The sequence below is a fragment of the Mytilus galloprovincialis genome, chromosome 3 (genome assembly GCF_965363235.1).
Source record: "Mytilus galloprovincialis chromosome 3, xbMytGall1.hap1.1, whole genome shotgun sequence".
NCBI classification, from domain to species: domain Eukaryota; kingdom Metazoa; phylum Mollusca; class Bivalvia; order Mytilida; family Mytilidae; genus Mytilus; species Mytilus galloprovincialis.
The window spans coordinates 6,897,640-6,922,157 of record NC_134840.1 but is presented as its reverse complement, the minus strand read 5'-3'; the positions used below and the strand labels follow the sequence as shown (position 1 = coordinate 6,922,157).

The 24,518-nt window shown below is 32.2% G+C and overlaps 1 protein-coding gene across 5 annotated transcripts in view; it reads left to right on the top strand.

Annotated features, from left to right (window-relative positions):
• LOC143067064 (uncharacterized) overlaps window positions 1–23,307 on the top strand; it is a 49,874-nt gene extending 26,567 nt beyond the window's left edge. For 4 of the 5 annotated variants that reach the window (XM_076240070.1, XM_076240073.1, XM_076240071.1 and 1 more), the window contains 4 exons: window positions 1,818–1,919; window positions 4,918–5,000; window positions 5,584–5,641; window positions 22,844–23,307. In XM_076240070.1, the coding sequence (XP_076096185.1) occupies window positions 1,818–1,919; window positions 4,918–5,000; window positions 5,584–5,641; window positions 22,844–22,975 (375 nt within the window). In that variant the 3' untranslated portion in view covers window positions 22,976–23,307. Of the gene's footprint in view, window positions 1–1,817; window positions 1,920–4,917; window positions 5,001–5,583; window positions 5,642–10,649; window positions 15,238–22,843 lie in introns of those variants that run through there. The other variant, XM_076240075.1, reaches the window with a different exon arrangement.
• Window positions 23,308–24,518: the final 1,211 nt, after the last annotated feature.

Here is a 24,518-nt window from a genome sequence, read left to right as displayed (position 1 = left end):
GAGGCACTTAGTGAAGGTTCGAGTTAGTTAGGGTAAGGGTACAGGTGTGAAGGTATTAATTCCTCTGAGACCTCTCATAATTAGAGGCACTTAGTGAAGGTTCCAGTTAGTTAGGGTAAGGGTACAGTTGTGAAGGTAATTCCTCTGAGACCTCTCATAATTAGAGGCACTTAGTGAAGGTTCAAGTTAGTTAGGGTAAGGGTACAGGTGTGAAGGCAATTCCTCTGAGACCTCTCATAATTAGAGGCACTTAGTGAAGGTTCGAGTTAGTTAGGTAAGGGTACAGGTGTGAAGGCAATTCCTCTGAGACCCTTCAAACTAAGAAGGATTGATGGTCATCATGTGTTATTGACCATTTTGTACATCAATTCAGATTTAACAATTTTTTGTAAGAGTTACAGGACTAAGCCCTCTTTGTTTGCCCCTTCCCCATTTGCAATCAACACATTGTGGCAGACATAGATATACCAGGTATTTGTAATCACCTTCACATCACATTCAGATTTAAAAAAAATAGGTACTAACATGACGTCAGCATTGTCTAGATCATTCTCTAAATTCAGTGTACAACTGTTTTTCTAAGAGAAATGCCCCATGGAAATTTAATTATATAGAAAATTGTATTGCAAGTGCTCTCCTGTTCTAATCTTCCTGAACACCTTAGTTCAACCCTGTTTTCAGTGGGATTTATTTTGCTCAATCTTTAGTAGGGATGTCAACTCAGTAAAGACTTACTAATCGATTACTTGTTGAATTTACCAAGCAATACTCGAGTACTCGCTCGTTAAAACATTTAAAAAATGGAAACACAAAATTATAATACTAAATAGTAAGCATTAATTTTGATGTAGTATGGGTCGTTGTTTGATGATAGTATAATCTTTAACATTATTATCTCGGACTTAAGATACTAGTTAGTTCAAGGAATTTTATACCATAATTGATAGCTCATTTACGACATGTTCCTGTTAGGTAAACTGTCTATTACCTAATCAAGTAATTAATTAAAATCTATTGAAAAATTATTACTCAAACAACAGTATTTGGGACCCGTAAAAATCACATTTAATAATCAACAGGGGCGAATGAAAATATATGTTTTGACAGTAAAGAGGTGTGAGTGACTAAGATTATCTAAAAGTGTTAGCCTTGGAAATATTATCTTGTTCATATATCCTACATGTATCTCTGTTTAGAGGAATTTTAAATAACAGTTAAAAGCAAACATTCGAATCGTTACAGTATTTTGATTTTTATTAATTTTGATTAATATAAAATTTCCCGGGAGTCGCTCGCAATAAAAATATTTATTTGTTTAAATTTAAGAAAGCAACAACATTCTAACAGGACACTGATTAAAGTCGAGTATCATTTTGGTAATCAATACTCGGTACTACCTAGCGATACTCAAGTACTCGAGTACTCGTTGACATCCCTAAACTTTAGTCTTGATAAGTTGAGTGAACATTATTGTTTGTTGTTACTCAAAGCAAAAGGACAATATTTTAGATTTAGCATCAACAAATGTACATTTTGCATTTTATTCTTTTAATCATGTTAATACTTCAGTTATAATTATTATAAATAACCTGAATTCACTGAAACTGCCTCTGATTTAATTGTGTTGATTCTTGACACAAATACATGAACGAAATTATTCAAAAAACATATTTTTCACATTTTACTAACCATTGTTTAAAGAGATCTTGTATGCCATGACAATATTTATGTTTTTGTTTGTTTTTGTAATCTTCCTAAATTTCTTTGTCTTGAATTTTGATGCCATTGTGTATCTGTTCTGGTGATTTTGATTACAGAGTATAGAAGATACAAAAAGAGCTGTGATTATAAATAATTTATCTTCATCTACATCAGACAATACAATCAAAGAATTATGTGGACAAGCTGGACCTTTTCAGGTATTTTGTGATTGTAGAACAAAACAGAAACTTGAATATATTGACCGATACCCTGTTCTCTGTTTTAGGTATCAAATGTTATAACTCAAGCAACTGAATTCCTTTTGCTATATGATGTTTTTTTTCCTCCCGCATAACAAGCATCCATCCTTCTGTCGGTCTCTCTGATCTTGTTAGCACTCCAACAGGTACAAGTCTTGCTAGATTTTTATAAAGCTTATATAAATACTATAGGTTAATATAAGCAATATCTCAGACAAGTTCTATTATTGTGGCCAATCAACTTTTTTTTTAAAGTTATGACCCTTGGAAATATCAATTTTTTTTTTTTTTAAATTAACTGTAAAAGATCTTTGTTCTCTGCATCTTCCCTTTGCATGCTTTTCATTTATAAATTGCTTTAAATATCAAAACAAAAGTGTTTTTAGTTATTGAACCTGGAAAGATAAAATAAGTGCAACACGTGAAATGTTAGAACTCGATCTATTCTTTTATTTTAAACTTGAGAAAATGAGTTCTTATATAGGTTATAAAAAAACGTTATGTGACAAATGATAGTTAATGATCTATTCATAGCTCACCGCTGATGTGATTTGAACCAATGGGGTCTTGAATTGCTCTTATTTTTTTTTTAACTCGATCTATTCTTTTATTTTAAACTTGAGAAAATGAATTCTTATATAGGTTAGAAAAAAACGTTTTGTGACAAATGATAGTTAATGATCTATTCATAGCAGGGGCGTAGCTTACGTTGAGGCAACCGAGGCAACTGCCTCAGTAAAAAAAAAAAATTCCTTCACTGTATTTCCTTTTAAATGATTATTGCAGCAAACTGGCTACTAAACAATAATGTAGCAACTTAATTATTTGTTATGTCTTGTTGGCACGGTTATTGATTCATACCCTTTACGAAGTATTCAAGACTTATGGGAACATTAGAATTAATTTTCCTTCCTCTACTTGGAAATACCCTTTACGGTAGTTTTCTGTAATTCAAGTTTGTCAGAGTAAAAGGAAATCGACAACAGATTTATTTTGTCCTACCCCATTGCAAGCGAAAACATTGAGTAGAATAGATGAGGATGCAACTCACGAGTCACCCGATCAAATCACTTTACCATTGAATTAGGTCAATTAGTTAATTTTGTGTCAGAATAATTTCTAGTATATGAGGGCCTGGGTGAGGTTTTAAGAAAACAGAAAATTGGCCCTGAAATTAATTTAAATTTGAAAGAATATGGATTTAAAATGGTGCTAACTTATAAAATAAAGGAAAATCAAATTATGGGCGACAATGATTAAAAAATAAATATTTGATAATCCCATTCTAAGCATTCAAACCCTCATTTATAACTGTTGACATGTTCCCCTACGACTATGTTCATTGACTTTGGTACTAAACAAAACAAAACATGCATTTACATTTCTATATTATAGTGCACAGAAAATAATTTATATGTTGTGGTTCTCAAGTTTTATTCTCGCTATTTTAAATTCATAGTACGTTTTCACAAGCAGGGAATTGAAAAATATTTAAAGGAATCACTAATTCCAGAGAAATATGTCTGTTAGTTAATACATAATGTCAGTTTGTATATAAAAAAATCAACCGAATACTGTTCATTTAAAATGAAGACTTCAGAATAAAGTAAATGTTAGTTATTCCCCGGTTGTCATGTTCATCGTGAATGAAAAAAAAAGTTAAAAATCATTCAATATGTAATTTCAAGACCTTCGAAGGAATATACACCACTAAAACAAGTGCCGTGCTACACTTTACATGTAGCATATGTTTTTCTCCTTGTTTATCCTGAAATTCGTTTGTTCAATCCAGCAGTCATTTTGTGGTGATTATCGATAATTCGTTGATTCGTGACCTACGACCAAACATATTATCATCACAAAACTTATTACAAATAAACCTTAATATTTGCGTTTTTTTTTTTTCTGTATTGAACATTTTGTACAGGTTTCTTCTATCCACCGAGCAAGGTCATGATTTCTTGTGATATGACGTGTGATGTACAGCCAACTATATTAGAGTGTACTACGGCTTGGAAATATATTGGGAGACATTAGGCATTTGAGCTGGCTTTCTGCTGGGAACAGTATGTCAATATACATATATATGTATATATGTTCCTGCTTTTTGTAACTGCTAGCAAGTCAGGAAACTGACTTTTCATTGGTTGTCTAATGTGATACCTTCACCGTCGTATTTTGTTATTTTTATATCTTTGAGTATAGATAGTAAGGCATATAATTAACATTATTATGATGAAATAACATTGAACAGCAACTATTTTTAACGATTTTTTCTGGTTCAGATTGTAAAAACCTCTATAGCTTAAGGGGGGCTGCGCCCCCCTGACCCCCTGCCTCGGTATAAACAGGAGGCAAGCTACGCCACTGCATAGCTCACCGCTGATGTGATTTGAACCAATGGGGTCTTGAATTGCCCTTATTTTTTTTTATGTTCTGTTTAATTATAATCACATCCATTAAAGATGATCATAACAAAGACACAGTGGCGACTTCATATACTCACACTGAACAGCAAGCTATAAATGACCCAATAAATGACTGGTGTAAAACTATTCAAACAGGAAAACTCTTACGAATCACATCAACAAACGACATATTTCCTTATATAATTGTTTTGAAAGACTTTGCTGTTTTCATAAAATTATCTTTCTGAATAGTTAGTCTTATTCACCAAATACCAAATGTAGATAGAAGCTACTTCAACTAGTTATGACAGAAATGTGCTTACATTGTATTTTAGAATTTAAATCTAATGAAATCTCCCAGCCATTTAATAGGACCATAGTCTCATATCATAATTTGTTTACATAGAGTTATATGATAATATGCTAAATATCTATTCCTCTGAAACAAATATCTATTTCTTAAATGGGTAGCATCAATTTGTGCCTTACTTTATTATTTTTGATGCCTTTTAATTCTTTGTGAGAACATAATTTTATTATTATTGTAGGGTTTTTTGAGATCAGGACAATCAGCATATGCTGTATACATGGATTTCAGGAATGCTTTGAAGTTTAAAAACAAATATCATAGGTAAGGTAAACATATCTAAAATAAAATGTCTGTCTTAAATATATGTCAATGATTACTATCCTAATCTTTTTAACTGTCTTTTAAACTTTTTGATTTTGACCAGTTTCATTTACAGATAGATATAAGAAGATGTGGTATGAGTGCCAACAAGACAGCTCTCCGTCTTAGTCACAATATGTAAAAGTAAACCATTATAGGTCAAAGTATGGACTTTAAAGAGCTGGTAAATTTGGATAGAATTAATATTAATGGCTATCAAATTATTACTATCATGACATGTTATACTATGAATATTTTTTTCTTTCAAATCAGAATGGGATGTAACGAGCGGACGAATTAGGAGTTGAACACAGGATCTTTATGTCAATTAACAATGTCTGCATGATCCCAAAGAACATCTGCGTAATGACTTCTGGTACTTTTTTCCTAAATATTTACAATCTATTTTCTCCTGCTTCGTTTTTCATGATTTTAATTATCCGTGCAACAGTTTTTGCTATTTTTATTTCTCTTGTAACTTTTGAAATTGAAAGTCCTAACAACTAAATAGTACCATATATCATGTATATTGTTCTCTTTTCAGATATATACTTGATTTATCAGTTCTTTCTGTGGAGTTGATTCAAGAATCAGTACTGATGGTATTTATCTCTTTTATACAATTATTATTTACAATATTTATATAGGTCATTATCTAGTTAAACTTACTCTAAGCGCTTAACAGGGAAAAAAAACAATCAATGTAGTTAAAGGAGGTGTTTCACAATATAATTATCAATACAATTAATAGAATGAATTAAGATAACAAGCACAAAAAGGAAACAGAACAAGTAAATTGCATAAACTAAACAAAGATAACAGTTACTGTCAGTTTAAGAATTAAATGAAGTTATAAAGAAAGAATCATAATGATAAAAATCATTTAAGATGGTACCTAACACTACAGGGAGATAACTCTGTAAAATCAGCTAAACGTTTTAATTACGTTGTGTTGTTCAGGGAATATAAGCTTCTCATTGATCAAAATTTTCTGATAAATTGCACGGTTGGTTCAAATTTTTTGAAATTTTTATATATTTGTCAAAGGGTCAGAGTAAATATATTGTCAAAATTTTATGAAAATTAAATGAGCCAAATAAATTTTAGTCAAGGTGTTGGGTACCACCTTAAGTTGTATTCATTCTTTATTTTCAATGCAACTGACCAAAAAGTGCAATATAACCTATTGTCATCAGTTCACCTTGAACTTTAGAAGAAAAATATGTTTATGATATAAATCACTAGGTCATATATACATGTATACTTAGACATAGCCACTCTTTTCTTTATAGGGTCTGTTTAAAAATTATCTTAGCTTGGTTTCTGATACTAAAGAAAGCATATATACATTTTTTTCTCAAGCAAATGTTATGACACTAATAAACAATGCTTATATTAAACAAAAAAACACAGATTTAGCACACATTTTTGTAGTGTCGATCACTTTTACTGTTCTTGAGTTATGTATCTTTAGAATCTTATATCCAAGCAGGGGCATCATCTTTGTCCCATGGACACATTCCCCATTTATCTTAATCTTTTTCACAAAACATTTACAACAAAACATGATTGTATATATAAAGTTAAACTGAAATAGTAATGACCTACAAGTATTTTTTCTCATAAGATTGTTTGGGAGTATGCAACAGGAAATACACCTATTTTTCATTTGCCTAAGATGAAACTGCACGTAATTATATGATGATCAACAAAAATTCCTTCTTTTTCCCTAATTAATGGGCTTATTTTTGGGCAGTCACCATCACACTTTAACACTGTCAGCTGCAATTGTAGGTGAGGACCCTTTCTCAATTTAGACCATTTTAGAGTTGTGTATAATTATGTCCTTGACTTGAAATGTTCGTCAATTATACACGCCTTTATGGCGTCACTAACCAGATAGAGGGGACTGTCTGTATCCATGCATTTCTATAGTGACTGAATTTCAATTATAAGAATTTAATTTGCATAAAAATTCGTGCAATGTAGCATTATATTTCTATCAATCAATCGCTCATTATTGGAACGGAAATGATGACACCTTTAATCTCACGAATGATGGTCACTAAATCCAACGTTTTTGAAGGAAATGCAACAAATTCAAAAGTTGTCTATTTGTTTTGTCTTGCTGCAGCAAAGTCTTTAAATCTTATATATAAAAAAAGTTTGCTGTTTTTGGCATAACCAATGACCATGATAACATTAACAGTACACAATTTGTTATAGATTATTTTTTTTTTATAATTTTTTTTTCTTCTTCATGAATTTACAAGTATCAACATATATTTATCTTGTGGCACAATAAGCAAGCAAATGAAATAAATAAGCATAATAAGCATTCTATGAACTAACACTTAAAAATCTATGGATTAAGTATAGTAATAACATTTTCATTCATATAGTAATAGTAGTGCAAGAAATATATGAGCATACATATGGTATGGTATAACAGTATACAAATAATTTCAAATGCTCATATACATACATGTATCAATTTAATCAATAAACTTAGCCCAGGGGTTCCAGTACAAGTTGTGTTCTTCCATACTTAAGTTTTTTGAAGAAATGTGTTGCTCTAAAATCAAGTTTTCTTTTATGTAATTTTGAAGACCTTTTATATTAGGTTTTATATCTTGCATCTTACATCTGTAAATAAAGTACCGGTACTTCGTCAGTAAGATAACTTTATTCTTAATAAAATTCAGTTTATAATTTTCATAGAGGCCAAAAATGACAATTTTCAAATTAAGTGGAATTTCGATAAGAACCTTATCAAAAATCCATGAATTTAGATTGTGCCAAATGTCGGCTACAATATGACAACCCCAAAGTAAATGTTCTATAGTTTCAGGCTCTTCCTTGCAAAATGTACACAAATTACAATTAACAAGCTTCATTTTAAATAGTAAAGCATTTGTCCCTAAAATATAATGAATAATTCTATATTGAAACCAACATAACCTAGTGTTTTTTGAAACCTTGGTAACACACAAGTGTATTTTTTTTCCAATTTTCTACAACTTGTTCAGAATACCTTCCCATTTTTTTTTCTGTTACAAAATTTGTGGTTAATTCCTTGATTTAAAATAGTATACATATCCTTTGAGCCTTTTTCAGACTTAAAGAAAATATTAATGTTAAAAGGTATAATAGCCTGATGTTTTTATCTCTTTCAGTGTTGATTCCAATGTCTTGTAGCCACTTTTTTAGTTCTAATGTAAGTCCATAAAACTGAAGAAACATGGTTTTTGTCGAGCCTGCAACTTTTGATGCAGAAAGCTCGACATAGGGATAGTGATCCGGCGGCGGCGGCGGCGGCTACGGCGGCGGTGTTAGCTAACTTCTTAAAAGCTTTATATTTTAGAAGGTGGAAGACCTGGATGCTTCATACTTTATATATAGATGTCTCATGTTACGAAGTTTCCGTCAGTCACATGTCCAATGTACTTGACCTCATTTTCATGGTTCAGTGACCACTTGAAAAAAAAGTTCAAATTTTTTGTAATGTTGAATTCTCTCTTATTATAAGTAATAGGATAACTATATTTGATATGTGCGTACCTTGCAAGGTCCTCATGTCTGTCAGACAGTTTTCACTTGACCTCGACCTCATTTCATGGATCAGTGAACAAGGTTAAGTTTTGGTGGTCAAGTCCATATCTCAGATACTATAAGCAATAGGGCTAATATATTTGGTGTATGGAAGGACTGTAAGGTGTACATGTCCAACTGGCAGGTGTCATCTGACCTTGACCTCATTTTCATGGTTCAGTGGTTATAGTTAAATTTTTGTGTTTTGGTCTGTTGTTCTCATACTATATGCAATAGGTCTACTATATTTGTTGTATGGAATGATTGTAAGGTGTACATGTCTAGCGGGCAGATGTCATGTGACCTTGACCTCATTTTCATGGTTCAGTGGTCAAAGTTAAGTTTTTGTGTTTTGGTCTTTTTATCTAATACTATATGCCATAGGTCAACTATATTTGGTGTATGGAAATATTTTATGATCTTTATGTCAGTCACGCAGGTTTTATTTGACCGTGACCTCATTTTCACGGTTCATTGCACAGTGTTAAGTTTTTGTGTTTTGGTCTATTTTTCTTAAACGATTAGTAATAGGTCAACTATATATGTTGTATAGAAGCATTTTTGCGCCTGTCCCAAGTCAGGAGCCTCTGGCCTTTGTTAGTCTTGTATTATTTTAATTTTAGTTTCTTGTGTACAATTTGGAAATTAGTATGGCGTTCATTATCACTGGACTAGTATATAATTGTTTAGGGGCCAGCTGAGGGACGCCTCCGGGTGCGGGAATTTCTCGCTAAATTGAAGACCTGTTGGTGACCCTCTGCTGTTGTTTTTTATTTGGTCGGGTTGTTGTCTCTTTGACACATTCTCCATTTCCATTCTCAATTTTATTAGCTGTACATGTCTGCCTGGCATGGTTCATCTGACCTTGACCTCATTTTCAAGGTTCATTGGTCTTTTTTTAGTTATCTTGGTTAATGTTAAGTTTATGGTACAGTTGTTATAAAGCTTTGCTTTATACTTAGGACTATCAACATAATATCAATGATTAGTATAGAAGCGAGACATTTCAGTGTGTGCACTCTTGTGAAATTATACATAATTTTAAAATTTTCATACGTTAATATATCTCCCATGTTCATCTAACAGGTCATTTACAGTCCATACTCCATGATGTGCCCAATTGTTATAGTAAACGCTGACATTATCAATTTTAATATGTTCGTTATGCCATATAGATGTAGAAATGACTTCCTCAAAATAAAATGGATGTCTGAGTTTTGACATAGTTTTCCAGGCATGAAAAACTTCATCCCCAAATTTTTTTTTGGATTTTTTAATAATTCCAAAATAAGGTAACTCTGTAAAATTTATATTTTGGGTGGAGGTAAATAATTGAATTCATTTCGATTTTGACTTAAATAATCTTCTAACCCAAGTAAGTTTTAACCCTTGTATAAAATTTCTCAAATTAATCATTTTTAGGCCCCTAGGAAGTATTCCTGAAAATAGAAGATCCCGCTTTATTTTGTCAGGCTTATCATCCCAAGTGAATGAATAAATTTTACTATTAAGTTGACTTATCATATTATCATCTGGACCTGGGATGGACAGGAACAGATGATTAAATTTTGATATAATTAATGACTTTATAATTGTTATTTTACCAAACGGGGTAAGTGACTATTGACTATTTTGACCATTTTTGTAATATTTTTTCTATTTCTTGTATTCGAGGAGCATAATTTAGATTTAACATTCTATCTAAATCAACACAGAAAGTGATACCTAATAATTTGAAGGTACTGAAACCCCATTTCAGTCCCCACTTTACACATATTTTGTCTTGACTATGTTTTTTACTACCCATCCATATAACGTTTGTTTTGTCTAAGTTAATTTTCAGTCCTGATATCTCAGCATAGAATTGTAATACACGGAGAGATGCATCCAGCGAGGCAGGTGACCCATCTAAAATAAGTGATGTGTCGTCTGCATATTGAGACAAGATTTACTTTGAAGCGTCTATCGTAATACCCTTGACCTCATCACTGTTTCTTACTAAAATGCCTAATATTTCAGCACATAGCAAGAAAAGGTAAAAGGTAAGGAGACAAAGGATCACCCTGTCTACAGCCTCTCTCCACACAGAAAAAGTCTGACAGACAGCAGTTCTGGGTGACAGTAGATGTTATATCGTTATAAAATGTTTTTATCCAGTTCATAATAGAGTCTCCATAATTAAAATACTTCAGTGTGCAAACTTCTCTTTCTGATTGGTTGTTATATATATATACAGAAAATCTCATGCAAAGAGAGAAGTCTTTATATTAATGCCAATAGTTTTGCAATATTAAAGATAACAAACCCTGCATATGAATAATGTGTACTGCATGTACCAATGGATGTAACTATTTTGGGGAGGGGAACTTCAACAGAGTGAAAAACAATGGAAATTGTAGGATATAAATCTGGATGAATAGAGAAGATATGAGATTATTAAAGGTAGAATTGAAACAACAAGCAAGTTACAAAAGTTAACCACAAATTAAAGGGTAGCCATATAGAATTGAGCAATGTACGTAGCCATATAGAATTGAGTTATGTACGTAGCCATATATTATTGAGTTATGTACATAGCCATATATTATAGAGTTATATAAATAGCAATATACGTTTTTTGAATGAGTTAAGTCTTCCAATTGATATTTTATAGTGTGTCTTTCTATGTTGTGATGTTATACTATTGTTTCAGAGAAGGAAGAAGGTTTGGTGCCATTAAAATGTTTAATCCAGCTGCAATTATTTTGTCATGCATTACTCTCCGAAAACTTGTTTTATATATGATTATTAGACAGTGTGCCAAATGTTTGTGTGTATGCTTATATCTATATCTAATGGTATGTCTTGCCAAATTCATAAAAAAAAACATGAAAAGGCTGTAAGACATAAGAACAATCTCAGATTACTATTTGTAAGAAATAGTGAGATGTATTCTAGCATGACTATTTGGACCAGTGTAATACTTTTGAAGAACTAGAATTACAAGGTATATGCTTATATATAATCATACTTTGTCCTGTAGTGTGTCAATCAACCAGAAAACTTACTATCATAGTATGTGACACAGTGTGCCAAATCTCAAAGTGTATTGGCATGTTATGAATGTTTCATATCACAAGATGAACTCAATACATCAGCATGTGAGACAGTGTGCCAAACCGGGTGCCAAATCAGGTGTACTCAATTTATTGCCATATGACACAGTTTGCCAGGTGAGCTCAATCTATTGGCATGTGACAGTGTGCCAAATCACAAAGTGAACTCAATCCATTGGCATGTGACACAGTGTGCCAAATCATCAGATGTATTCAATCTGTTGGCATGTGACACAGTGTGCCAAATCACAGATGTACTCAATATATTGGCAAGTGGGAGGACAGTGTGCCAAATCATCAAATGTACTCAAAATATTGGCATGTGACACATTGTGCCAAATCTCAAGGTGTTCTCAATCTATTGGCATGAGACACAGAGTTCCAAATCACCAGATGTACTCAATATTTTGGCATGTAACACATTGTGCCAAATCACGTGTTTTCAATGCATTGGCATGTGACACAGTGTGCCAAATAACCAGATCTACTCAATGTATTGGTATGTGATACAGTTTGCCAAATCACAACCTGTTCTCAATGCATTGGCATGGGATACAGTTTGCCAAATCACAACCTGTTCTCAATGCATTGGCATGGGATACAGTTTGCCAAATCACAAGGTGTTTTCAGTGTATTGGCATGTGATACGGTTTGCCAAATCACAAGGTGTTCTCAATGTATTTTATGTGATACAGTTTGCCAAATCACAACCCGTTCTCAATGCATTGGCATGTGATACAGTTTGCCAAATCACAAGGTGTTCTCAGTGTATTGGCATGTGATACGGTTTGCCAAATCACAAGGTGTTCTCAATGTATTGGCATGTGATACAGTTTGCCAAATCACAAGGTGTTCTCAGTGTATTGGCATGTGATACAGTTTTCCAAATCACAAGGTGTTCTCAATGTATTGGTATGTGATACAGTTTGCCAAATCTCAACTTGTTCTCAGTGTATTAGCATGTGATACAATTTGCCAAATCACAACGTGTTCTCAGTGTATTAGCCTATGATACAGTTTGCCAAATCACAACGTGTTCTCGGTGTACTAGCATGTGATACATTTTGCCAAATCACAAGGTTTACTCGATGTATTGGCATGTGATACAGTTTGCCAAATCACAACCCGTTCTCAGTGCATTTCCATGTGATATAGTTTGCCAAATCACAAGGTGTTCTCAGTGTATTGGAATGCGATACGGTTTGCCAAATCACAAGGTGTTCTCAGCGTATTGGTATGTGATACAGTTTGCCAAATCACAGCTTGTTCTCAGTGTATTAGCATGTAATACAGTTTGCCAAATCACAACTTGTTCTCAGTGTATTAGCCTATGATACAGTTTGCCAAATCACAACGTGTTCTCAGTGCACTAGCATATGATACAATTTGCCAAAATCATAAGGTTTACTCAATGTTTTGGCATGTGATACATTGTGCCAAATCACATGGTGTACTGTACTTAATCTTCTGTTATGTGAAACATTGTGCGAAGTGACAAGGTGTACTAAATCGTTTGTTATTTGAAACATTGTGCGAAGTGACAAGGTGTACTCATCGTATTGGTATGTGATATATTTTGTCAAATTTAATACAAGGTGTCACAGTACTCAATCTATTTGAATATGATGCATCGATCCAAAATTCACAAATATATCCAGTATGGTATCTTTTACTTTCATCTAAGGTATCGAAATGGTGCATGGTGACACGTCGTCAGATGACCTTTGTCTATGGTCATCTGACGACGTGTCACCATGCACCTTTGTCTACGATCATTTTCAGACTCAAAACATAAAGTTAAGTTTTCAGAGTAATTTTTAAAAATTGAAGATGTGGCATGATTTCCAATGAGACAACTTCACATTAGACACCAAATCACATAAAATTTAGAAACTATATGCCTTCACCAAAGCAAGCTTTTTAAAACTCCGAAATGTCAAATGTAAAACACTTCATACGAGATAACTAACGGACTGTTTTCTGTACAAAACAATTAACAAAACCCAAGAATGATATACTAGTATACAGCAACAAACGAAAACCACCGAATTAAGGGTGTGTACATCAGGTGTCTGTGGTCAAGTTTTGTTATCCATGAGAATGAGTTGCGATTCTCAGCACACGATGAACCAATAATTGTTGGGATGTGACGTGGATAGCCTGCGAGAAGCCTTTGACCCACACTGGCACAGGCACTCATCTCAGAAAAAAACAAACCCTATATATATATATATATACTAGTATATACCTGTATATAGGAATATTTTTTTCTGAGACGAGTCTCAGTAGCATGGGTTCGAATCCCGTCGAGGGAAGAACAAAAAATTTGCGAAAGCAAATTTACAGATCTAACATTGTTGGGTTGATTTTTAGACGCGTTGTATATACATAATGTACACAGCCATGTATCACCATCACTGCTGGTGATCCGATGGATAAATCTGTTGTAGAGTTGTCACTGGCTCAGACGTTCTTATATATATATATACTAGCAAATTTTGACCAATCAATTGGTTCTTTATGTCAGTATGTTAAACATAAACTATGTAAAAGTTATTTAACATTTTGGAATAAACTGAAGTATCAAACAATTAACTCCGAAAAAGGGAAGCTTGTTACTTATTTTTCTATAAAAAATTGTTTTAAAAAAGAAAAATATTTAGAATTGCAGGACTTCAAAAAAGGACAGTCAATTTGTAAGTTAAGAATAAGCGCTCACTCTTTAAAAATTGAGACAAACAGATATTCAAAAAAACATATAGAAAGATCTGAGCGTCTTTGTTCTAATTGCTCACTTGGTAAAGTTGAAGATGAGCTTCATTTTTTATTAGAATGCCCTCGCAAAGTTTATGATATTCAAAGGGGCGATTTTTTTTAAGACATTTCTAACAACTGTTATAATTTTATGAATTTAAATAAATCTTCTAAATTTTTATGGCTCTTGACCCAAGAAAATGTTACTCTTATGGGAAAACTGGGCTGTTATATTTGTGACTGTTTTGAATTCAGGAGATCAGGTATGAACACTGACACTATAAGTCAAGTAAATAATTTGAGAATAAATACATATATAATGTAATTTTATTATTCACAACATATATGTGGTTTTTAGCTTGATTCTGACCAATGCTTATATTCCAAATTTATATGTATATGCCTCTATTATTGTTGTTGTTACCAATTATGTAAATCAATTGTATCTGATTGTATGCCCTTTATATGGGCCCTGTAATTTGGGAAATAAAAATATTCTATTCTATTCTATTCTATTTAGAGCACTGAAGCTCAGAAATGACTGTTTTCAGTAAGATGATTTGTAATTCATTTGTTACAAATATTTGCTATTTGGAATTATTTCTATGTATTTATTCTTTGTGTATTTTAAAATACTTCTGTCTGTTTTGTCATTATCGTATAGTTTTGTAATCTATATTTCGTATATATTGCTTATACATTTACCAGTTATAACCTATATGTTGTAAAACATTCGGTTAATTAAAGAATTGAATATACCTTTATGTTATCAGTGTTTTATGACCTGCTGAACAAAAATGGATGATGCAAGCTAGCACACAGTCTTTTGCTCCGCATATTTCTGTCAATTTTTCACAACTTCATGATACAGTCTAATACTGAGCATTGATACAAAAACATTATAAGACCTCACAAAGATTTTGTATAGATATGAATATGGTATAAGGAAAAAAATAAAATTAGAATTTAAACCATTCAGGTATCCTCATTTCCAGTTTGAAGGCAAGGAGAATAGCACTAAATGTTAGGTTGACGTATATTTTTTTGAATTTAAAACATTACACTGGTACATTTTATAAGTTAAACCTGTATCACCTGTTGCAAGAAGGTAGGTGTCAAAAAACTTATAACTTGTACAAAAACCCTGTACAAATGATAATTTGTACAAACTTACATCTTGTACACAACATATATATATATAGGGAAAAAATTCTGAGACGAGTGCCTGTGCATTGACCGGTTATTTTACCGTTATCTGACATATGTCATATTATGAATTTGACTTATTTGTAATGCTTCAGTGGTGCCGTTTATCCATATATATGTTTCCAGGATGAATTCAGCACATATATAATTTTTATTTAAAACAGTGTCAACAACATTTCATATGACATGCGGTAAGTGTATTGGTATATATAGGAGTACTATATTGGTTTGAATCCTTTTGGCGTTCCTAAATTAAGTCCCTTTTGGAATACTAAATAACATGCTGTAAAGCATATGCACACCTAGAGGGACAGGTCACGAAGGTCACTATAGACATATATCTCAGTGGCTTTGGTGCTGTTCATAAACTTCTTGGTATTCACCAGCGAATATTAATACATCATAAAACAACTGAGTGTCAGTATGACAGCCTCTGATTTAAAACATTGTCACATTGAGTTCATAAACTCATACCACATCTTCTTATTTCTATAAACGTTAGATATCAGATACCGGTACTACCCGGTAGTATACAACAATATCGCTAAGTTTGTGGATTTGTTTAAGGGACTATGGTTGCATTCTTCCAGATAAAAGAAATAACTATAGTGTAGATTTTACACTAGTCATATTCAGTGTAGTACAGCCTGTAATTCAGTGGTTGTCGTTTGTTCATGTGTTACATATTTGTTTTTCTATTTATTTTTTGTACATAAATAAGGCCGTTAGTTTTCTCGTGAATTGTTTAACATCGTCATTTCGGGACCTTCTATAGCTGACTATGCGGTATTGGCTTTGCTCATTGATGAAGGCCGTACAATGACCTATAGTTGTTAATTTCTGTGTCATTTTGGTCTCTTGTTGAGAGTTGTCTCATTGGCAATCATAGCACATCTTTTTTTGTCGAGCCTTCGACTTTAGTCGAAAAAGCGAGACTAAGCGATCCTACATTCCGTCGTCGTCGGCGGCGTCCACAAATATTCAATCTGTGGTTAAAGTTTTTGAAACTTTCTTAAACTATACTGAATTTCTACCAAACTTGGACAGAAGCTTGTTTATGATCATAAGAAAGTATCTAGAAGTAAATTTTGTAAAAATAAAATTCCATTTTTTCCGTATTTTACTTATAAATGGACTTAGTTTTTCTGCATGGAAACATTACATTCACTCTGTGGTTAAAGTTTTTAAAATTTTAATAACTTTCACAAACTATCCTTGATTTGTACCAAACTTGGACAGAAGCTTGTTTATGATCATAAGATAGTATCAAGAAGAAAATTTTGTAAAAATAAATTTCCACTTTTCCGTATTTAACTTATAAATGGACTTAGTTTTTTTTGCCAGAAACAAAACATTCACTCTGTGGTTTAAGTTTTTAAAATTTTTATAATGTTCTTAAACTATCCTGGATTTCTACCAAACTTAGACAAAAGCTTGTTTCTGATCATAAGATATTATTCAGAAGTAAATTTTGTAAAAAAAAAAATTCACTTTTTCCGTATTTTACTTATAAATGGACTTAGTTTTTCTTCCAGTTAACATTACATACAGTCTGCAGTTAAAGTTTACAAAACATTTATTAGATTCATAAACTATCCTGGATTTTTAGGCAGTTAAGCTGCCTTATGCGAACACCCTGGATTTGGGTCCCCCACTGGGAAGTTTTGAAAAAATGCCATTGCTCTGATCTGGCAGGTCTTGTAGATTCTTTATAACTAATTAGACATTATTTTCACACTTTTTGTTATGAAAAACAATAAATATAAGGAAGATTAACTTAAATGATCGTCGATTTTCCCAAAACAATTGATGTTCCCCATTTTAAAAAGTGCTAATTAAAAAGTTAAGCATAGCTTTTTATCATCTGTGCCTTTGATGAAGATGTAAGTGAAGTTGTATCTTGTAGGCCTTCTTCCACCTCCCCATGGTGAGCAGGGGGACAACAGTTATATACATGTTATGATTGACAATTCAATAATTTGTACAAGTGCATGGCTAACGGAAGAGGTCTATAATGATAAATGAAAAATAACATGACTTGGATGGAGAGTTCTCTCATTGGCACTCATACCACATCTTCTTTTATCTATTCACCTGTAATTTACCTGTAAAAAAATCGGCGCAAATGAAAAAAAAATCGACGCAAATGAAAGAAAAATTCGGCGCAAATGAAAAAAAAAATCGACGCAAATGAAAGAAAAAATCGGCGCAAATGAAAAGTATACCAGAACTTGTGAAAACGCTCCACGAACTAGTCAAGCTGGAGTTTGAACTGTACAGCCAAGGAAATTACCTGCTGTTTGGATACTTTAAGCGCCACCAATTGTTGTATCAATGCTGGCTTACAAAAACATCTAATCAAAAAGATCGCCTTTTTTCAAAAAGCTAATGAAAGATAGTGATAAGTCTAGTTTGACTTCAATAAAAGCAAAAACAGTGACAAGTACTCTGTTTGACTTTACCATGCCATTACATCAGAGACTTGCCAAAAAACCATGTCAAACAAAAAGACCAATGGTTGCTCGAACACAGACGCGATTTTGAACATTTGTATGTCTCATCTATGAAATGTAATTTAAATAACTGTATAATATATATATATATGAATTAAAATATTTAAAAAATATATATATTTCAGTCATTTATTAATATAAACATCAAATAAAAAACCCGACATTAGATATATTGCTCTGGTGGAAAAAATTATTATTTTCAAGAAATACAAAATACACCTGAGAAAATACTTCGTCATTCTGAAAAAATAAACATTAATAAAATTTCAGAAACAATTCATTTAATAGTATCCAACTTTACCAATCTTGTCGATTCAATACAACAGATAGCAGGATTCCCGTGTAATAAGATATGTAATTTGACACGTGTCAAACGGTTCATTGATTTTCGGCATATCAAAGAAAAACAGGCACGTGCCTAACTAATGTTGAATATCTTATTTATCTATGATTATTTTTCTATAAAATTTGAAATTTATGCATTAAATATCAATCTCTACCATAATATGAAAAGAAATTACATGTAACAGCACCCCATCTAGTCCTTAGTGGCATGTTATAAGTCCTTAGTGCACTAAGGAGTCCTTAGCAGTGTTTAGACGCACCCTCAAAATGGACTCCCGTAGTTTTAGAACATTTCAATAAACATGTATCTCCGGCAATTCAAAATCACTCTGGTAAATGGTTAATTGAAAAATATCCCGGCATGTTTGATCCTTATTCTGGAATAACAAACAATCTTTCCGAAAGTATGAATGCCGTTTTAAAAAGAGAAAATGATTGGAAAGAGCTACCAGTAGATTTGCTGGCTTTGGGCTTTTATTACATGCAAAATTTTGAGAATTATGAAATTTTACGTGGACGTTCTGGTTTAGGAAATTATCATTTGAAAAAAGAGTTTAGTAGAGCATTTATTTCACCATCAGATGTTATATTTCCAAAAAGAATTGTAAGTCCTTGATGAAGTAATTGAATACTTAAAAAACGACAAGCCACTTTTTCAGTCTAATTCTTTCCAATCTGACACTGATCCTTTACTGGCAATTTAAATTCACAGGAAATCATAAAACAAACAAACTCTGATGAGAACACTAGTACTAATCAGGTCAAATTAGAAAATAATGAGGTAATAGTTAATCAACAACCTGTCATAAATTACCCGACAATTAGTACTGATAGCAGTCAACAAAGTTTGGCACGGTTTATTGTTGACAATAATTTAATTACTTTGGTTCCACAACAAGGTGCGTTTATTGTAAATGACAGGAAAGGGAAATACTGTGTAACTCTTTTTCCAAAAGAAACATGTCAATGTGAATCCTCATCTATTTGTTTTCATATTTTGGCTGCAAAATTGAGTATAGGGTTAGAGCCAACAAAAACAGATAACGTCGTTAGTTTAAAGGGCACTTTCAAAAAATAGCAAGAAAAAAATTGACAAAAAATCAGGAAGAAAACAACCAAGAGCAAAAATCTACGGTAAAGACAAGAAAAAATTAATAATAAGAATACCCGATGTCCAAAAACAACAAAACAGCATAGATTGTGGACTTTTTGCAATTGCAAATACTCTTGAATTTTGTCAATCTGGGTTTAAAGGAGGTACTCATATCACATACGAGCAAAAATATATGAGAGAACATTTAATTCATTGTCTTGAAAATGGTAAATTCACCCATTTTCCAAAAAATTATTTCGGTAAAGCTAAAAAAAATCTGAAAACTAAAACCCACATTATCTCAATAAACTGTGACTGTGGAAAACCGGATACAATAGAGTTGTGAAGTTGTGAAATAAAAATAGCAAGTTCTTTGCTTTGCACGAAGATTTAGATTCTTTTTTTTATATCTAGTTTCAGCAGAGACATATATATATGTGTATATATGTCTCTGGTTTCAGTCATTATTTTTTTTCCATAAAAGGGGGTCAAGATTAAGACACAAGCTAGGCCACAGGTCAAGTTTTTGCAATTTTAGTTTCATATATTTTTATTTTTATTTATATCATATCATTTGTTATTAAATTGTCTTTTTGAATCTTGTTCTCGATTTTGACCGGGCATTTTATATTTTTGTGAATTTTAATTCAAAGTTGAAAATTTCACTTCAATATTTGTGTACAAGGGGGTCTTCCGGTCAACTTTCTGCCCTTTTATAGTAATACATTTTTTCTTTTCTTTATATCATATTATTTGTCATTTAAATGTCTTTAAGAGTCAATTTACAGACTTTGACCGGGCTTTTTATATTTTTGTGAATTTTAATTCAAAGTTGAAAACTTCACTTCAATATTTTTGTACAAGGGGGTCTTCCGGTCAACTTTTTGTCCTTTTATAGTAATATATTTATTTTTTTCTTTATATAATATTATTTGTCATTTAAATGTCTTTAAGAGTCAATTTACAGACTTTGACCGGGTTATATGCTTTTTCGTGAATTTAAGTTTTAATGTTCAAAAATGTTTTGCCAGAGTCGCACTAAGAAAGCCTTCCGGTCAACTTTTCGGTAAAAAAGCATATTCAAATATATATTTTTTTTATTTTATCTTATAGACTATTATATTAGCTTTCAATATCAGTTTTATTTATTAATTTAGCTTTAGCGGTTCCAAAGATATTAGTTATAATACACTCATTTTTCATTTCCGCGTTTTCCATTTTCGCGTTTTAGACCTTCCCAGCACTTCTCATTTTCCGGAAATGAAAACACAGTTTTTTTCGATGTTTCTTTTTCTGTTTCTTTGCGATTCGTGAAGTTTTCAAGAATCATAACTTTGCGTTTCCTACTGCAACTTGATACTGGTAAACCACTTTTCTATGAAATTACTGTTAAAACAAACTCGCATGATACGAAAAGAAGCCCTATATAGAAGGTAACGTTGTGCCTTACGAAGTTAAGTTTTCAACAAGTTACAAACAGTTTTTTTCTTAATTCCTACATCAATTATTTATAGAACAGATTTTATTATAACATTGCCAATGGATGACAGGGAATCCGTGATCAAAATATGTCACTAACAATTTCAAATAAAATTGGAATGAAAATGGGGAATGTGCTAAAAAACAACAACCTGACCAAACAGCTGAGAACAGCTGAAGCCATTAAATGGTCTTCAATGCAGCGAGAAAATGTCATTCATGGAGGCTTGCTTCAATTGACCCCTAAACAAAAATTACTAGTTCAGTGATTATGGACTTCATAGTCATACTAAACTTAAGTTAGAATTATACACAAGAATCTTAAGTTGAAAATCATACAAGACTAACAAAGGCCAGACGATCCTGACTTGGGACCCTAGAGAATTTAAGCATTACAAATGTAATTATAAGGGCCTCAATGAACATGGACAAAACTAATACATAAAGATTTTAGACATGAATAAAATTGAGAATGGAAATGGGGAATGTGTCAAAGAGACAACAACCCGACCATAGAAAAAACAACAGCAGAAGGTCACTAACAGGTCTTCAATGTAGCGAGAAATTCCCGCACCCGGAGGCGTCCTTCAGCTGGCCCCTAAACAAATATATACTAGTTCAGTGATAATGAACGCCATACTACTTCCAAATTGTACACAAGAAACTAAAATTAAAAAAATACAAGACTAACAAAGGCCAGAGGCTCCTGACTTGGGACAGGCACAAAAATGCGGCGGGGTTAAATATGTTTATGAGATCTCAACCCTCCCCCTATACCTCTAGCCAATGTAGAAAAGTAAATGCATAACAATACGCACATTTAAAATTCAATTCAAGAGAAGTCCTAGTCTGATGTCAGAAGATGTAACCAAAGAAAATAAACAAAATGACAATAATACATAAATAACAACAGACTACTAGCAGTTAACTGACATGCCAGCTCCAGACTTCAATTAAACTGATTCATTTGAAAGATTATGATTTCCTCATATGAATATCAGGCACAATCCTTCCTGTTAGGGGTTTAGTATCATACCATCATAACATACATGTATATGAGAAGAACATAACCCGTGTCATGCCAACAACTGGTTTTTGAATAAATCTGTTTAGTTCCGATGCAAAGACCCTATAAGTGAATCAATATTAACGCCAAAATAAGCAATCTTTAATGACCTGACAACAGTATCCTAACTATATCCCTTCTTGATAAGTCTATTTAAAGGTTTTGTTAGTTTCTGAGGTGAATACTGACATTTTTGTGCTTTATAAAGAATATTTCCATAAAAAAATTGGATGTGAAATACCTGAATGTATAAGAAGTCTGCATGTTGAGCTATATTTACGAATGATGTCCTTATACTGATGATAAAATTTAGTAAATGTTTTGACTAGTTTGTGATATCGAAAACCCTGGTGTAATAATTTTTCAGTAATACATAAATTTCTCTTGTTAAAATCTAAAACATTGTTACATACACGAGCGAATCGTACAAGTTGAGATATATAAACACCGTAAGATGGTGACAATGGAACGTCACCATCTAAAAATGGATAATTAACGATAGGAAATGAAAAATCATCTCTTTTATCATAAATTTTAGTATTAAGCTTTCCGTTAGTGATATAGATATCAAGATCGAGGAAGCCTTTTTGCCACATTGTATATGTCAAAACAAAATTTTAAAGCAATAATATTATACCTATTTATATTTGTTTTTATTTCAGCTTGATTCCAATCTTTGGCAATGGCTAATACAAGAAGAGACAAGGCATACATGTATATGTACAAACATGATTCTGTGTAGCAATTGGATGTCTATTCACCCCTATAGTTCCACAACAACAATGAAACTCTAGACTACTACATGTACATGTATGATGTTATGAAGATATTTACATATACCTACATGTACATCTACATATTATATGATCAATTTTGAAGATTGTTTATGCCAGGTCTAATCATGTCGACTAGTACAACAAGTTTTGATTCAGCTTCGGACAGGAATTATTTATAAACTTGCCAGTAGTTAAAACACATTCAGGAGTGAAGTGATTTTGACGTGTATTGAAGTAGACTTTAAACATGTTAAACGTTTCGAATTGATATTGAATTATGTGTAAATGCAATATTGATTTATTCAAGAAATCAATAATATAGAAATATTAAAAAAAAGATGGACAAAATATTTGTATTGAATTTGTTGGAATTTTTGTCTTGCCAAAGATGACAGTCAAAAAAGAGAGGCATATATAAAGGTGTGTTGTTTTGGCAGCATCAACAATGTATTACAAAAATTAAATATAGTTTGTGATTTTGTGATAAGGACTAGTTTATGGGAGGTCAATGATATTTGGTAAGCAGTTTTATTAGCATAGGTATATCTCATTACCAGAATATTTAGCCCCACCTCCTTTGTCATGGTCTATTGACTCTGAAACTTAGTTTAAATGTATTAGTTTTTTATTATGTCAGTTATTGGGGAACTATAGTGAACGGTCAATGATATTTGGTGTGCAGTTGTATAAACTTTGTCACTTTCAATTTCTATTGAGGATATTTGGCTCTGCCCCCTCAATAATTCTCTTTTTACTTGGAAACTTATGTTACTTTGAAATTTCATAAAACTTTTGATTATTTTCTATGAGGAAAACCAATCGTCGCAAGTCAAAAATGATTGCCATGCAGGTGAAGAAGCATTAGTACATCTCAGTTCCATAGAGGATATTTGGTCCTTACCCCTCAGTCATATGCATGATCTATTGAATTTGAACTTTTAACTAGTTTACTTGAATTAGTTTGTTATTATTATAATTATGTCAGTTTAAGATACCAGTAATCTTAAGTCAAAGCCATTTGGTATGCAAACATATTGGTATTTAAAAGTTTCATTTCCATGGATATTTTATACCCATTATTGTTCATTGAATGACTTAGAAATTAGATATGTGTTAAGGTTTGTTTAAAGAGGACAACTTATGAAAAGTCAATGGTATTTGGTAAGCAGTTGTACAAGTGTTGGCACATCTTATTTCCTCAAATTTTCAAATGAAGAAAGTAAGCAATTATAGTTAGGCAACCGTACAGGCTTCAAAAATTTTTGCATCATTGCTAGGCCATTATAACAACATCAGCATTTGTTGTAATATAACTTACAAGAAAATTAAACCACTTCAGATAGTTTCAGCTATGATTTAATGATTGTGCATACAATGTAGGTGCACCAGCTGATGCAACTAAAACTGCTAATATGGCATATTCATACTCTAGAATATAGTTGAATTAAACTATACACCACTGCTGGACCCCATTATTTGAAATTATTATTCTGATAAGAATATTCCTCCATGCAGATTGTACTTATTAGCAAAACCTACATGTATACTGCATAGTAAGCTT